General features: G+C 42.4%; 1 protein-coding gene across 2 annotated transcripts in view; it reads right to left on the bottom strand.

Annotated features, from left to right (window-relative positions):
- Positions 1–627: 627 nt before the first annotated feature.
- Positions 628–17,006, bottom strand: part of LOC111252455 (protein amalgam-like) — a 115,387-nt gene continuing 99,008 nt past the window's right edge. For both annotated transcript variants that reach the window (XM_022810379.2, XM_086993295.1), the window contains exons 2-5: positions 4,767–4,865; positions 4,395–4,598; positions 3,581–4,126; positions 628–3,206 (exon numbers count right to left, since the gene is read on the bottom strand). In XM_022810379.2, coding sequence (XP_022666114.1) covers positions 2,818–3,206; positions 3,581–4,126; positions 4,395–4,598; positions 4,767–4,865 — 1,238 coding nt within the window. In that variant the 3' untranslated portion in view covers positions 628–2,817. The remainder of the gene's footprint in view (positions 3,207–3,580; positions 4,127–4,394; positions 4,599–4,766; positions 4,866–17,006) is intronic.

Below are 17,006 nucleotides of genomic sequence, written 5' to 3'. Positions count from 1 at the left end.
CAGATTACGGAATAGTCATATTTGAATTATCTGGAAACGGTAAATTTCAGAGACAACATTGTGACAACACGTTTTTATGGTATCACATCTGCTTAAGATCGGTAAAAATTCAATGTACTTTTGATTTAACGTGTTAAGATGTTTTTCTGAGACTGTTATTTCTCAAGCTAGTCCGCTGATAATACGTAATATGTAATGATGATGGCCAATAAAAACTTCGCCGGCTTTGTTTAATTCTAAATAGGAAATACTCCGTTCGTAGTGTAACTATGACTACAACTCGGAATAACTCGTAGTGCAAAGGATGCTGGTATAAGGATTCTGGTAGGATAGGTATAAGGAACTGTGACAATAACAAAATATCGGAAAATAATACAGAGAACTTTCTGGTTTCCATGCGATATACCGTTCAAGTTCAACAATAAATCGCTTATTTTTTTTGTATGTATGAAAAAAATACATTTTTCTCCGCTTAAATTAAGCGAATAATTGCCTTTAATTAATCTACGTCTGCAATGAATAGAAATTCGCTATATATAAATAAAATATGATAGGTACAATAATTAACTATGATTATATTCATGTATCTATACCAACAAGGCTAACGGAAAAACATGCTCAAGCGAATCTTGGTGGATTAAACCTTTATTTATTTGTTTATTTATTTATGATTTTTCATGATCATCATCATCGCCATCACTTGTTTTCCAATTAGATTTCGACACCCGCCTGGCACCATACGTATTCTCATCGTCTACTCGTTCTCCCTGTCTTACAATAGTTATTGTCTCAGTTCCGCTATATATCTCGGGCCTTTCTTCTCGTTCTCGGCAGATACTTTACTTAGTTTTATTACGCGCGGATGCACTGGTCAAATGCTAAACATTTCATCTTCATCGTGGTCCTTTTCCACACTGAGACGCTACTACTTGATGTACGTCTCCTTACTGTTTCGTTGTTGTTATGTTTTTAGTATTTAATTTCTCATCCAACCCTCTCTTCCCTGCTCGCGACAGGCTGTTTTTATTTGTGGCAATAGTAAAATAATAATATTGGCATTCATTTTGTTCAATATAGTCATTCCCACCAACGGCGCCAAAATAATAAGTAATAACTATAATATTACTAATAATAGAATAATCAAAGCCGCGTCACCACCAGACAACGGCAACGCAACAAAATCGTCTAAATCTTGTCATTGATTAGCCAGGGCGGAAATATACGGCGCAGATGGGCCACGATCGTTCATTTCAGATCGTCACGGTCTTCGTCATAATTCGTCACTCTAACCATCATCGCATCGTACTGTTCGATTCAGCTTTATTCCGTAATCGCCAGCCGCATCGAGCAACGAGAAATGGGAAGTGATAACCTTCCTGATTTCATTTTGACCATGAATTTTTTCGTGACGTCTGGTCGTAACTTGTGCCCGATATCGATATCGCGGCTTGAGCTTTAAACTAACGCACACAACGATGCAACAACATAAATAGTGTTCAATTTATACAACGCCAAACAGAACGGAGCTAAAAAATGACAGGGCGTAGACGATGAAGTTCGATAGGGAATATGAAACCGCGATGGAAAGAAACGACTCGCGATAGTACAAAGTCAGGCCAAGTTCCTGCTGGTCCTCATTTTCTGTTTAGTCTTCTCCGTCTTTAAATTTTCACGAATTGCTTTTCGTATCAACATTCCTACTTGTACCATTCTTCCTTCCCTTCTACAACCACAGGGAGAAAGAAGAACAGCTTTTATAATGTATTAAGCATACGATTGTGTGTCTTTCTGTAATGATGCTAGTGGTGACAATCCTATTGGTCTTTACTTAGAAAATCTCATTATTATACATGTATATCTTCTCATCATGATTTTTATCATCATCAACGTTTTAAAACTTTATCGACCGTTGTGTTACCCTGAGATGGCGCTGATCCTATCACGTCAAAACGAGAGAGGACGCATGACGAAGGCAATTGCTGCATTCCTCGTATTACTATTATTATCATAATTGTTTCTGTCTAGTGCTGGTTAGACGATAGGGATACAACGGCGATCCATATGCTGCATATATTTATTCATTTTATATATATATATATATATTTTTTTATTGTTATTACGGTCAAGATTTTTTGGGGCAGAGAGGGTTGGTATGCGTTCGCTCGCGGCAGGGCAAGGGTATACAAACAGAAAGTGTGCGAAAAAACTTATTTTTGTGTGAACAAAAAATAATTATTTACATTAAGTCTACAGACTCGTTTCATTATTTGTCGTCGTCTTCCCTTTTCATGCCATCCCACATCCTGTGCTTTGTTCACCTTTTTCAATCATTTGCTGGTTTTGATCAGTATGATCGTAAAGGTGGTTTTGGTTTTTCTTCTATACTCACGATGATCCCATATTGTTGTAGAAGCATTTCCACCTGAGTTTTTCCATTGCAAAGAGACGCTGTCCAGCACATGGTGCCGCCCAGTCCTCGCGTCTCGCGTCGACTGAAGTCGAAGCTGTCACTCAAATCGTTCTTGGTTTGTCTGGCATTTCTATCATTCATAGACACGGTTCTCTATGTTGTTGCTTGGTCTTAAGCTATCCAACTGCACAACTCAGTCATTAGACTGCTTTTATCAAAGACACCTGAATGGCGTCAAACCATTTTTCATGGTAGCGCATATATCGGTACTAGTAGAAGTAATAGTCATTGTCGCTATAAGGTAACGGCATTTTATAATTGTCCTGATCATCGTAACTCGCTCAGCCTGCAGTAGCGACGTAGGCTAAAAGTTAGGTAGAGACGAGGTAAAATTAATCCGTCCACGTTTATGCTCGTAACATGACGAAACCGATCAGAAGCCAAATGACGCTGTGGATTTTAACCGAATCGCTAGCCGAGGTAATCACTGTTGACTGCGTGCGGAACGTGAATCGCTCTGGGGCTGAGCTTTCCTCTTTTTCGGTGATAGCGATCACGGAGCCTTCGTATTCTGAGTTGGGCGTCAGCTGAGAAACCAGATCACGGAGTTCGTATTTGCCATCAGCGCCAGCGATCTCGTTCGACGGTACGGGAAATTCAATCACTCGGGGCTCGCCAACCTTTCCCTTAAGCGTTAACTGGAAGAGTCGTACGCGGTACGGTGAAACTGTAGACACAACAACGTTGGCTTTGACATCGGACGCCACCAGACTAATTGTTGGCTTAATCGGAACCGCTGAAATAATGCACAAGAGATAATGATTGGGCATTTTTAGGGAATCGTTTTTTTTGTTCGTTAAACTCGTTGTCTCTCCCGTTATACGCTTTGCATTATAATGATACACGGCATACGGTAGCCGATAAAACACCTGCTACTTCTATCAAAGAAAACTTCACACGATGACGATGACGATGACGTCATCGATTGATACGATATTCACGATGACGTGGGAGTCATCAGATTGTCATCGCTAATGATCAGTAGGCGAAATACAGTGAACTAACTCAGTAATACGAGAAAAATTGGAAAGGAATTGTTGACATGCTTCCATTACGGCGTGTTCGACGGCAAAAATATCTACGTAGCAGATAAGTTGGATAGAGACTTACATGAGATTTCAACAGTGCCACGAGTTTCGCCTATCTTATTGGTGGCAATGCAGGTATAGTTATCAAAGAGTTCCTTAGTGATTTGTCGAATTCTTAAGATCGAAACATCGGCCTCCTTGCTGGTCTCATAATGCTCCGAGTCTTGCACCTCTTCGCTGCCGCCTTTACGCCAGGTGATTGTAGTGTTGTCCTCGGAAGCGAATTTACAAGTGATTTCGACACTCTTTTTTTCCTTATCCTGAAGATTCTTCCATTGAACGGTGACGTTGATGTCCGGTCGGCCGACGTAATTTACAGTGATTTTCTTCACTGCATCGGGTTCGTAACCGTTCGTTGCCGTACAGACGTATACGCCGGCATTATTACGGGTCGCGTCACCTATCTGAAGAGCGCCATGCTTTACAAATGAGCTAAGGTCAACGTTGGAGCCTTCCTTCGTATAGGTAATGGTCGGCTGGGGAACCGAGTTGGAGCGACAGTGGATGTAGATTGTTCCACCTTCTTTGGCTTGCAATACGTCGGCGTCGACATCGATTGTTGGGGGGCCTAGAAGCATCAGATAAATAGAGACAATGTGCAACTATGAACAAGGACTTCATACTCAATAGGCGTGCATAGCTTGCGGGTAACGAAAATCCCCAGTGGAACGACCTAAAACAATACCAATAGCCCTATAGTTGCACGTAGAAACAGCCAACAAGTCTCTGTGAAATTAACTCTGGTTGATTGTTACTCTTTCTATTTGACTGGAATGAGGACTTAAGTCCTCACATAGTGTTTTAATTAACAATATGTTATAATTATTATTAATTACCAAGAAGTTGGATGTGATGGGTGAGAACGACTTCCTTTGCGACGCTTAAACGGCATGAGAATTCGCCTACCGTTTCAGGTCCTGTTACCATCACCTCGAGGTTGTTTCCTTGGACATTGAAGTTGTCTCTCTTGAATAACGGCGTAGAGTCGACGAAGAGAACGGACTTTTCGAAGAACCATAACCGAAGGATCTGCTTGGCAGCTAGAGTCAAATTTGAATGGAAGCGAACGTTAGCTTTCGTGCCTCCGATCTGGGTCGCGTAGGATTTCAGCCATAGGTCAGAATTTCTATTGCTGTTATTATGGCCAATTCATAATGTGACAATTGAATTATTACTATACTAGCTGATTAAATGCAGAGTCTACGAACCGTCTACAGATGTTTTATCCACCTCGTAGTCGCATGGCAGTACAACCTTTTGACCAACTGTTGCCTGAATCGTTTGCGGTTCGCTCGTGAACCGAAATTCTGAAACAGGAACCCGAAACAAAACACAGTCGTTGTGAGATATGCAGTATTATAAATGAATGGACCTAACAAATCACTGGAAGATTTCCCCTGAATGGTTATGCCCAACCAGCTTCAGTATCTACCTGGCGTTTAAGTCATCGGTAGAAATAATCAGCGGTCAAACATTTAGGTTTAGTGCTCAACATGTGCATTATTAAAACAGATGATTCAGATGAGCAATTGATATATTATTATTATTGTTAGGCTAAAAAAAAAAAGCCTCAATTACCTACATAGAAATTTTAAGGTATTTGTTAATGTACATAAAATCCACTTTATCCTACTTCGACCGAACGGAATTATTGAGAACGTTGCCAAACAGCTAATATAGGTTTTCACACTGTTGTATTTTGATTTCCAACTATTACTAACACGAACAGCTGGTTAGATCCGCCAGATATAACTAGAGAACTTCTTTTTACTAGGTAATGAACACATTACTTGCTGCCCTCCATAGAAACTTCACCTGGAAATGCGTTCCAGGTTCCAGCGTACCGCCCGCTTATAAAATGACGGAATGCGCCATAGTACGATAGTTCTCATCCCGTTCACAGTTTGGCACGCGACCTACGGATTGCGTGTGCAAATAGTCGTTGCAGAGACCCAATAACTGTGAAAGTCATCGATTTTCAAACCGTTTTCCATTTACTATCAGCCACACATACGCTAGTCGAACAAAGACGGTGGATCAGGCAACAACGGCGTGAAAGACGTTAGGCGGACAACAGCCTAGGGCGTGGCGCGCGAAAATTGTAATTTCAGTTACATTTGTTGTCGTCGCCAAAGTGGTTGTACCGCCATTGTATGCTAAGTGGTTGAAGCGGCAATCTCTTGATTGTTGAAACTCATCTGAACTTGACTGAATAAGTAGAACCTTCGATGACACTGTTCAGCCTTTTTTTATAAAATGAAAGGCTGGATATTAAATAGTGATAACATACGTCTACTTCCGAATGATATTTTAACGAAACGAAGCTGCTGCCAGCAGACGTTGGACATCTTCTTATAATTATCCTAGGCTTTACGAATTTTCGAGGCACATTCTGTATATGCATACATGTACATAATGGTTTTTATCAATGATTCACTAGGCCCCATTATTTTTTATTGTTTGGCAGGTGTATAGGTAAAATGGAATCACCAGCAAAATATCACGCTATTATCGCTGCCGTATTCCTTTACAGTTCGTTTCTCCCATTCGCCTAATGTATAGTAAGAAAATATTCGAAATGGCTGTCAGCGTTACAGAAAGCCCCCTTAAGTCCTAACCAGAACCTAGAGGGAAAGCAGGTCTTTTTTTTATCATCTTCCTGTCTCCGGTTTCTGTTATATTATTATCATCACCGCAGCCACGTGCTAATATTCCAAAGAACCACATGACCACACGGCGCGTCATGAATCCGAGAAGATTGATCGAGTCTGTTTGTTTCCTACATCGCTGAACGCGATTTGTGTGATATTTAGAGAGGCTTACAGAATGCTGTTCTCATCCGCCAACGGCAACGGCTCAATTCGTCAGCAGGGCGTTTTAAACAACGTTTGTCTATATTACCGGGTAGATGGTAATATTCATTGACAGTGGGTTTCCGCCCATAATGTAGTGCACTTTTACCACTTGGTTAGTGCGAACGCTTCGTCTTTTTCAATTTTCGCCGATCCTACAACATTATCGAACCGATAGAAAAAACAACGGAGAGGCCAACGGTTGACTGCCGGTGCGATGCTAGCGCCAAACATCGTACCGACCGTGACAATCCCAGCCTTAGCGATGATGACGGCACGCACGGCGGAAAATAAACGCAGATACCTAATTTGTCCAGTAAGAGAAAATAGCATAGGTCAACGTAAAAATGGCAGTAGCGGAAGACAGAGGAAGCGGGCCTGATGAATTGAGCTTGCTTGTTTGATCCGAGTTAACACTGTCAATCTGCCCTCGTTGGTCCTGGCGCCGATCGCCAAAATAATCGAGGACAAATAAGAGCTGCCGAAGATTCACGATTATCACAACGATAATCGTGTGTAGCATTAAATATGTTTTGTCGACATTGCTGATAGCGTATTGCTTTTGCTGTGTTCTCAGTTGTTACTGCTGTCACTGTTAGTGTTTTTACTAGCCAATATCGTCGCTGGCCTTAAATTGGTCCTGCTTTTGATAGAATACCGATAGAGGGTGATGGCACAGTGCTCTGGTTTGACCAAAAGCCGTAGCGTAATGCTCGACTGCCCCAATTGACGATCATTGGTTCGAAGCATCGTGCGGCAGTAATGGGGCCCTTTTCCCGCTTACTACTCCGAAGATCAAAGGGAGACGAACGCATGCGTCGTTCCCCTAGACGTGACTTAATAATGTGCTAAAGCATTAGACAAAGTATTGGTAATGCTATATACCTCTAAAGCGTTTGGCAAAATTTAGAGAATGAAATATAAATGTTTAGATGTTCTTTCTAAAAATCGGATCGTGCTTCGATTGAATCCTCACCGCCTAACTGTTCAAAAAAAAAACTAACAGAATATATATTAGATAAACTAAACATGAGTTTCAGTTCAGGGCAATACTTTCAACGTGAAACGAGATACGTAGCCGTTAATCAGAGAGCCCGCCCCGCGTATTTCGTTGAAGAATTTGTGGAGATCTTTTTGGCCAGCTTATATATCTGTTGTGGATCGTCTCTTTGACTCATCACTTACTTGCTCGACAACTTTATTCGCTGGATTCCATGGACGACATTAGACCTAGTGCAACCCATCAACCCAGATATTACTTTTAACGCTTTCCATTGATTCATTCATGTGCTCTAGTGTCTTTATTTGATCGAGCTTCTCCTTTCTTGTCCAATCGCTGTCACAGCCCCTCCACTTCGTTTAGGAGTACTTGACTTCTTTCGCGTTTCATGTTGCTTCTCCCTGTTCAATGCAACACTTGCCAGAAACGCGGCTACCACGCCAACGATTTGACAGTGTCCAGATTTGGCAGACCGTCCATGTAGCCATGCAGCCAGTGGCAAGCCAACTAGCAAAACAGCCATCGGAATGTCTCTCACCTACTTCTGTCTCCGTCAGAGGGACAATATTTAGTTATAAGGTCATCTTTTTGTTCGTCTGCTGCGTTCTCTCGATTAAAATTCTCTATTGGCCGCTTCTTTTACGCTGTGAACTCCCCCTGTCTATTGGCCCGTCGCAGAATGACTCGTCACTTCAGGACTCTAAACGAGTTGAGTCATTTTCTCATCGTTCGAATGTCTTTCCTTTCAGTCCTTTTTACAGTTTAATTTTTCTTGTTTCATCGCATGCTTTCTTGTGTTTTTTTCTTTTTCTTGTATTGCATCTGCTTGCCCATAAAGTGGTTTTGACGGCAAGCAAGAAGAAAGGGCCCAACCCTTTCGACATAACACTCCTTAGACCGCGAGCCGTTCTGTTCTTGAAAGCAAACTCTACCATTCCGAAATGAACCACCCACAGCCTCAAAATGCATTTACTGTCCATGCACGGAGCGCCTGTCTGCTGGGCGAGCTGCGAGTTCCAAGTAAAGGCAATTGCGTTCAAGAGGGGACAAGTTTATGCCTTACGACTGATTTCTTTTTTTCGTAGCACTGAATCTCGCAGCCCGATATTCTGTTAGGTTCGTAAGAATCCTAAGAAGTCTGTTTTTTTTTCAATTTGAGCTGTTGTTGCTATACGTCTTCACTGGTGCTTGGCTCGTTTCTTTTCTTGCGTCAATCTTTTGATCATTTTTTCGGGCCGGTTGAGTGTCGTGTTAATTTTCCATGAGGCAAAAACTATTTTTCGAATCAAAGGCTTAAAAACGACCAGTTCCACAACTACCGACACCGACGCAACCGATCTTGACGGCAGAACCTGCTCATGCACCTGTCGCCAAACGCCCGTTGACAAAACCCATTAAGCCAGGGTCAGACACTGCAAATTATTGCCACCGGCCACTTCTATCGACTATTGCCGATAGCAGTAGTGGATGAGGTGGTTGCTGTCATCCTGTCAACAGCGTTCCTCTATAAAACGGACGAGATGCCCTCATTCGACAAGTTGAAAAAAGACAATGAGACGACCCTATGGGACGGACGGTCAAAATGTTATTCGTTAGAAGATGCCGATGTGTGAGCCAAAATAGTTTGTGTATACCCGGGACAATCAGATCACGTAATTTCCTCAGTTCAGCGCCAGTGGACACCGGAGATTTCGGGATAAAAGCCCATAGAAAATGCTTTTAGGAACATCGTTAACTTGTCAAGGTTTCCGCAGCCTGCACAGACAGCTAGGACTGAAGTCAACTAATAGGCCTGTACCTACTTCTCCTGTGTCTCACAGGACGACTTCTTATTATATAGCGCTTGTGACCCGCAAAATACCTCATCAGCGTGTGCAAACTTTGTCGGCTTGACATATCTTCTTGATATTTGCATGATGCACTGGTTGTTCCATATCATAATTTTATATTCGACACTCTCAGATCTGTCCATAAGACAGTTTTCTTTTTGTGGCATAGTGTTATATACAGATAGAAGCAACTTCTTCAATGTTCTTCTGCTGTACTATTTCATGAAATAAAAGTTCTTTGTGAGCATAAAGCATAAGTTCTAGTAACATCGCGATTCATAGGCTCGCTTCGAACTTCGCTGAATGCTATTTTAGTACATTCTTGCAGCGTTTTAGTTCTATCGAATTTCACGGCACAATGATAGCGCCATCGTATGGTGTATCATCCTGTTAAGCGGCATATGACGATTGGTGGTGCCTCTAGGCTCATAGTAAAATACGTATACATGTATAAAACTTCAGCGTGTGGCAGACATGCGAACATCGCAATATCCTTACAGAATAGTGTTCCACGAGTCATAACAAGTAGCGACCGTTTCAGCTGCCGTCAGCTCACTAATCGGTCCGATCTGAACCGTTAGCCACTTCTGCGAGAGTTTACTATAGTAGATCGCAAAGAGACAACGGTGACAAAAGTAGCAGCAATCGTTCTAGCAACATAAAATGGATGAGAATTATAGACCGGTCAGCCAACTTACCCGTAACAATAATTACGCACAATTGTGGCTGGGAAATGTCTGCTCAGGATGTCCTTAAATCGCCGCTAAAACAGCCGATTGGCATCGAGCGTATGCTTCAGCCATATATAACAGCATAGTTGATCGTGTTTTACCTCGGCTGAAACAGGCCAGAGCCATTCATCTCTTACTGTTACCGACAGTATTGTATACCTACCTATTGATTTTAGAGCCAGTCGCAATGAATGCAGCTCGAATCAGTGATGCTGCTTTCTAAAGCCAAGAAGTTTACGCGCGTCTGATACACGGACGGCTTTCATCCAGCTACTTCTCATCAAGCCATGATATCCATCCAGGCGTGCGACTATCTCCCGCATCGCTGCGACTCCTGTCTCATCGCAGTTCCACAGCGAGCCAATGCCAGTCACTTTACTAATGAAATCTGAAATATGTATAGAGCGTCTACCTCACTTTGTATCCTGTAGGATGATTATATTTGTGCGTGAGTCACTGTGGTCATCGAATGAACGCGCCCCATCTATTACTTGGCCTGTACAAAACATTATAATGTTTAACGATCGGGAAGAGTTTCGATGACGGCCACAGGGCTACTGCGTGAGGGGCAAGAAGAGAAGCAGCTCCGTAACAATATAAGCAATGTCAATACACACGACAATAATAGCATTAGCAGTATTAATGTCGACACACTTCGGTTCGTATCGTAAACGTAAGCGGGCGGACAGATAGATACGTATTCACGCACGTATAATCCCGCCGTCAAAATCACGTACGCGATAACCCACAGTTGAGTTGACGATATGCTCTGTATAAGTTAAATACGAAGAAGAGACGATAACGTTGCCAATCAAGGACTTGAAGAGTGCGTGTTTGGTCTATATTTGCAACCGTCTGTAAAAACATCACGAATATTTTTAATCGTAATATCAGCAGTCATTACTAATTGTACTGTTATTACCATTTTGTGACAACGAAGAAGAACAAAAGATTCCATAGAGCAAACGATGTCAAATGAATGAGAGATCACTTGAAACGTGTAAAATTATCTTTTAATCCCACCGTCCGACGTCAAACGTACACCACGAAAGCTAAAGTTACCGTAATAATTCGTCATAGCTCAACTAATCCGTCGCTAACTTTGTTCGTAACTTATGCAAAAGATCATATCGACGGGATCGTAGTGTCCCTATGGCCTATGTACATTTGCGAGCGCATTGTTCTACCGACATAGAGGGACTTACATACACCTGTTGACTTTATTGCACTGTCAGTATCAGTTGACTGCGCCTGAACAGGACGTTCTCATGAGAGAATCGGCCCGGGCCTGACGAGGTGTGAGCTATTATTATACATTAAAGCAACTACCGAATGTATGACAATAACATAATGGGTTACCTTACTTCCTGGAATAAATGTACAAACAGGCACATGGCGACGGGGGTTGGGGGACGGGGGAACAGATCGAAAGCTAACCACCCAGAACTTTATAAAATCGAGTTCAGAACATTCGTTGTTATAGTATATTATATTAGTATAGTATAATAATAGTAAGACACACACAAAGAACATCACTATCAGGCCCACCTGCTTTGCTCTTTTCCCAAATACAGTATACATTATTATACCAACCAATGGCTTGTTAGTTCGACTTGTTTCTTGTGCTACTATCCATAGGCGCGTATGATTTCGCTTTAACATGTAGTTGTTGTCCAGCCAATGGGAAATGCGTCAGCTATTGGACTGCATTAAAATTACCCAGATGATTATATATATATATATATATATACTATGTGAATATTCCAGAAAATGGCAGCAATTATTTGGCTCGATTAAACAAACATCACCAATGCGAAAACAAAACAAAACAAAAAAAACTAAAATAAATATGATAATGAGCAATAATCAGCTTGCTATAATTACATACAATTTTCTCGCCCATATATATTAATTTCCAGGCGGGTTGCACGCATAATTTATGTAAACTCTATATATAAAAAAAGAACTGTGATAAATTAAGGTAAATTACGTGCCAGAAGCATCTACCTCTCAGGAGGCATACGCATGGCTAGACAGAGTTGTGTCATCGAGCGGCGGCCCCAGCAGCGGCAGCACGGAATCGAAATACATGGCAGGATTCTATACGGGACGAACGTTCTCCAGCAAACGGACAATTACGTGATTCGTTCATTGACGTACGCCTTTTAAGAACATCACTAGCGGAAGGCGCTCGAATGAACTCGTAACTAGTCCTTTAGTGAATAGGTAAAAGGCGCTAGTTTCCTTCCTCTGACACAAGTTCGAGTGCGTTCCCTTTCGGCGCGACGAATCCAAGGACATTTGTCTTGCCCGATGATCGAGTAGTGAAATTACTGCTGCTTCCGCATATTAGATTAGAATTAAGAGGTGCAGGAAATACACTGGCAAAGTTAATTAGATTGCATTGTTTCAACAGTGGTGGAGCCGTTGCATGCGGTTCCGTCCAATATGACTACAAGCGCTGCGCAGCGACCATTATTTTCAAGACACACATGTGACCGTAGGGTACTACTGACTTTGTAACGGCCGGCTAAATGAGCACGACAGACGTCAGCGTTCACCAAAACGAGCTACGCTAATTTCGAAATAGATAGATGGGCGATGGGCAATTATCTGGGGGTCGTAATTAGACCATTCGATTTTCCTGTTAATGGAATTCGGACTATCGCCATTAAACAGCTAGATCTGCTAAGTACGCCTTAACGACCTTCGCACGAGAAATTCTGCCTCTATGCTCCGAATTCTGAAACAAAGCCTGTCTGTACCTGTTAAAGGCCGTCAAGATCGCGCAAGATTCGCTACAACGCCTTACGTGTCTGCAATTAAGCATGCACCCCTGTGAGAAAAAGTTCTCCATTTTTACTCTTTACGCACAGCGAGCAAAGTGCAATCGAATGTTGCCATAAACAGCCAGGTGGGGTAGAGGCGTCACTATCCAGCTATAGATACATCCCTCCTGGCCTCTTTATGTCCGAGGCATCTTCTAGTATTCAGTGTATTTTGTCTCAGTTCCTTTTGACGTCTGTTAACTCTTTTGCTGTCGTTATGCCCACTAACGAACGTGGTTAGCCGCTGCCCTGTTTCGCGCAGCGCATTGAGAATGGTCTCCTATTTTTTTCTTGGCTTCTTCCGTTACTTCTATGCTTATTCTTACTAGCTCGATACTTCTCTCTACGTCTAAACGAGATGGGATAGTACCGAAGGCTTATAGGCGAAATGGTAATACTACGGTAGGGTAAAACTCGAGAACTGGATGGTGCGTGTTGACTGCTGTTGAGGTCGAGGTACTACGAAGGTTCGCGTTGGAGGATAGTTTCAAGCATGTCGCTACAAAGCTCAGCACACCAATTTCAAGACGGCGAGATCTTAGGATGGACGACATTAGCTGTGGTAAGCAATGTCGGTCATTTTGTCAGTCATCGCTTACCTTCTACAAACGAATGAAGGAAGCAGCGACCAAACGAAGGCCCTTCGCCCCCTCGGTAAGACACGAGCTTTTCTGGGTTGCTGCACCGGCTTGACTGAGACTTGCTGGACACAGCCTGTTCCCTCTGTTTTCGCCGCCTAGTTTTTATATGTGCCTATATACATTGCAATGCTACACCAATGTAGCGTAGCAGAGACCGATCAGACGGGTTCTTCAGGATACGATAACGTCGTGCCTATCGGTTGGTGCCTCTCTTATATAGTTGCGCAAGCCAATAGCTGCAATAATCACAACAATACTGCATTGGACGACCGCTAAAAGGACGAAGAAGACGTAGTTCCTACTTGCTTTGAAGGTCGCGTCTGCTAAATGAACACGCTCAATTGTATTGATAGACTGATCTAATCGGTGAATATAAGCGCGGGCCGTCCGATGTTGCTTACAATGCCACCAACATATGTATAGTCTGAGAATCTTTAAACACAGGACAACTGATGCGTTTTGCTGTATGTACACAAAGAAACGTCGGGATAACAAGGTTGAACGACAGCATTTGCTCTTTCCATTGAGCACGCATGAATGATTTCCTGTCGCCTATGTTAATCAGTCCTGCCGACTGGTGGCCGATCAGGGGCAGGACGCAGAAGACGCAAATGAATCGCGGTACTGTCACAAATTTTAGTAGCGGCGAAGAACAAATTTCACAGGATCGAGACGGATTGCCTCGCCGATGAGATCTCATCGCGAGAAAAATGCGCGGGATGGGATCTTGATTGAAGCAAGCATTGGATAAAATCGCACAAACCGGTAGTGAAATCGGCGGTACCCAACGGCTGCAAAGCGTTTAGTCCGCCTGGTTCTGCTTGCACTAATCAATTTTTCTATTTCTTATATTTGACGATCAGTAAAACGGTGATAGTCAAAATAGAGGTAGTTAAAAGGAAGACAGAATAAAAGTCGTTGGTTTTCAAAAGGTAAACAGCCTTCGAGTTAAACCTTTAAGATTATTTACTCTGAAGTAGACGTAATTTGAATGAAACCGCATCTTAGCTATATATTATAGCATAGTTATACTTTAGCAAAAAGCTTTATCATCAAATTTAGATACTTCTACATATTTTTACACTTCTAGATAGTCCCAAATAAGCCCGCATATAAAGAAAATATATTTTTGTACTCATTATAGACAACTTCATATATAGGGCATGGCGTTATTGTAGAATATACCGATTTCATCTTTAATTGTCAAATTCAGTCACAAACCTCTCACCTAACACCTCTAGCCTCTCAACCGCGTAAACATCAGCAACTTCGAATACCTGTACAGCATCCAGTTTTTCCCTACCAAACCACATATCCGATAAATACAGAAATCTATAAGTACCCAATCCAGAGTTACCGATTCGTTCTCTCACATGACCCACATAGATCTTCGGGTTGCGATTGGTTGGAAAAAGGAAAAATCTTAGAGTGGCGGTAAGAGGGCCACACTGAAGTCCCCAAAGGTTGCAGCTGCAGTGGCGCTATCGAGAAGGAAGCACTAGTCAGCGTGGGGAAGCCATTCGCGCACTTATCCTTAAAAGTAGGTTGTGGAGTACATTGCCAAGGTTATGACTATAAGCAACACCTACTTCAACCTCCGTTTCTCAATTATTTCTTTCTAATTTTTCCGCCTATTATTGTTTGCATAAGTGCGAGGGTCCAGTGTTGAAATATGAGGCTGTCAGCACTCTAGATTCTATTGTCCAATACACAGTTTTGCGACTTTCCTCTCTTCTAGATTCAAATTGACCGCCAGCCACAACAAGTGACATAACTAGCGTTGACAGCGCCGGTCATGAACGGATCAATGATTCGCCTTCACACTGCTGTCTACCACTGACAAGCTGCTGGTAGGACGAAACGTCCACTACCCGACAAGAGTAATGGATGATAAGGTAAAGTCAGGGTAGCTGATGCAAGCCTGCGATCTCAGCGTTAAGATCCATTACGTGTAGCTGCACAGGTTCATAGTAATAGTTGAATACGAGTTCATTGGCTATATGGCGCTTAAGCAAACTTGGAGGCCGCATAGCCAAAATGTACAGTCGAATAAGAAGCACGAGGTTCCATGAAAGAACTGTGTGTCGACCCGGCGAAGGAAGCGGTTTGTCGTTTAAATAACACGGGAATCTACAGTCTAGTCAAGATGGATACTCCCGAGAGTAAGAATACTAGAATAGACAGCCAAGATAGACATAACTGAGTCGCCGGTCGGCCTGGCTGGCCACCTGGGTGCAACGGCGCGTGCCACAGGCTATACGACGTCTGTGGGAGCATAACAACTGTATTGCATAGCAAGAACTATTAGGGGCCGACAAGGCTAGAGGTCAAACTAGGCCGGCAAGCGGGATCCAGCAAGGAATTCGATTCGACGGAGCAGACCACCCTTCGCAAGCGTGATCGAATGCACTAACTGTGAACTAACAGTGATGTGCCGGAGCACACCTCGAGTACTCTTAAATGAGTAAATCATCACAGCTTGCTCATCAGTAATGCCTGAGCATATAACCTCTCTGCTTCAAGTTTTACGTCCCGTATGGCCGTTGGGCATACGATCTATAGAGTTCTACTATTCGGGCAGTAATACGACAGCCTTTTAGGTTGTGGATTTTATAGGGGGCCTCGGGCGCAGCTATCACACTGGCGTCTCGTTTGAGCTTCTGAACTCTCGGACTTCGGTGCTGTCCATTTCTTTTGCTTCTGCTGAAAAATTGATCTAACTAACATAAGTACTATTTGCTGGCGAAAGCACGACAAATCAGTATAAATGTACAAAAATTCTATAATTCGTTGTACCTGTTAGTTACTAACTGAACGATACACGCCACTCACGTAGGCTATCGTGTACTAATCGGGTATATTATAAATAAGGATTATGACATTGAACATCAGTGACACTGCATATGGGCCAAGGCGGCCTGCCATTTTAAAATATGCCGTCTGCGGTGAGTTCTATTTACGTTGAATAGATTCGTGTAAACTCAGCATTGAACTCATGGAACAATAACAAAAAATTTCCCGGATCGTCGAAAGGAAAGATGACCTACGAAAACGGTTCATGCTGTATTACAGACCGATGGCCGACCACGAAATCCGACCAGTGCTGAAAATGTTATATACACAAATCGCTATGATACGCGAATAGAAAATATCAAATTTGAAGGTGACAATAGGCGATGACTCATAGTCATCAGAAATTCAGAGTTGATATGTTACGTGTTATCGAATTGTTCATCTCCTATAGATTCATTTGCTATCCGAATGTAGTCGACAGAAAACAGCACAGATAACGATTAAACCAATCCCTTATCAATTACGATAGAGTCAATTGTTTTTCTCATTCTTACCTAAACAACCGTTACCTTGTTAGCCATCCGTGATCGGCCAAAGCATGAACAGCTACCAGGTACCTCTACCAAAAATAATATTCAATAGGCATATAACAAACAAATCTATTTTTTCTTCCATACAATGGTAAGTAAATATATATTGTTGAATAAAACTCGTAGCAAGGGTGAACCCGTCTGGGTAGTATGGCGCATCAAAGGATAAGCTCAAGCGCTTAAG

Source organism: Varroa destructor, unplaced genomic scaffold, assembly GCF_002443255.2.
Source record: "Varroa destructor unplaced genomic scaffold, Vdes_3.0 BEIS01000006.1, whole genome shotgun sequence".
Classification (NCBI taxonomy): domain Eukaryota; kingdom Metazoa; phylum Arthropoda; class Arachnida; order Mesostigmata; family Varroidae; genus Varroa; species Varroa destructor.
Note: the sequence above shows the minus strand (reverse complement) of the source record. Positions and strands in the feature narration are given on the sequence as shown.